The following is a 544-nucleotide window of genomic DNA, read 5'->3' as shown; positions in this document are numbered from 1 at the left end:
CACTACATAGTTGATCTGTCTGGCAGATTTAAAACAAAGACGAAACAAAAAAAAAAAGTAATGATGACAGAAAAACAAACAAAAGCAGGAAAGCAAGGAACAACTATCACAATAAGGAGCCCAGCATTTTCCTCTCGGCCAGCAAGAGCCTGGGACCTTCTTGAGAACATTCAAGAACACATAAATTTCTGAGATAAAACAGGCAGCTGAGCAAATGACATAACATCTTTTTTAGCCGCGCCTTTAGAGGGTTCACTGACGAAGAATCTTAGCGTCTTCGCAGATCTCGCTCTCCAGTTGTTGCTGAAGACAACCTGAGATGCCTGTTTCTCAGTAGAGGGCGAGACTGAGGGACGGTGGGCGTGCTCCGTGATGGTGACCTTCTGCAGGAGGCTGGAGAAGTCCCATGAGCACACTATTGGAGGTGTTCGTACTTCTCCATGGCTAGTCTGATGGCGTTCAGGACGGGGGACAGGGTTTCGAAGGACCTAAGGGAAAGAGAAAAAATAAAGGTTAGAATGAATATTTTTTTTAGCTTTGCATC

At 44.9% G+C, this 544-nt stretch overlaps 1 protein-coding gene across 1 annotated transcript in view; it reads right to left on the bottom strand.

Moving 5' to 3' along the window:
* The window catches only part of LOC119588359, a gene marked incomplete in the record, with an annotated part of 1428 nt that continues 884 nt past the window's right edge, over positions 1-544 (bottom strand). The window contains 1 exon segment of the mRNA XM_037937042.1: positions 1-488. Within this exon segment, the coding sequence (XP_037792970.1) occupies positions 416-488 (73 nt within the window).

This window comes from Penaeus monodon, chromosome 23 (assembly GCF_015228065.2).
Source record: "Penaeus monodon isolate SGIC_2016 chromosome 23, NSTDA_Pmon_1, whole genome shotgun sequence".
Lineage (NCBI taxonomy): Eukaryota > Metazoa > Arthropoda > Malacostraca > Decapoda > Penaeidae > Penaeus > Penaeus monodon.
This window is presented reverse-complemented; position numbering and strand designations above follow the sequence as displayed.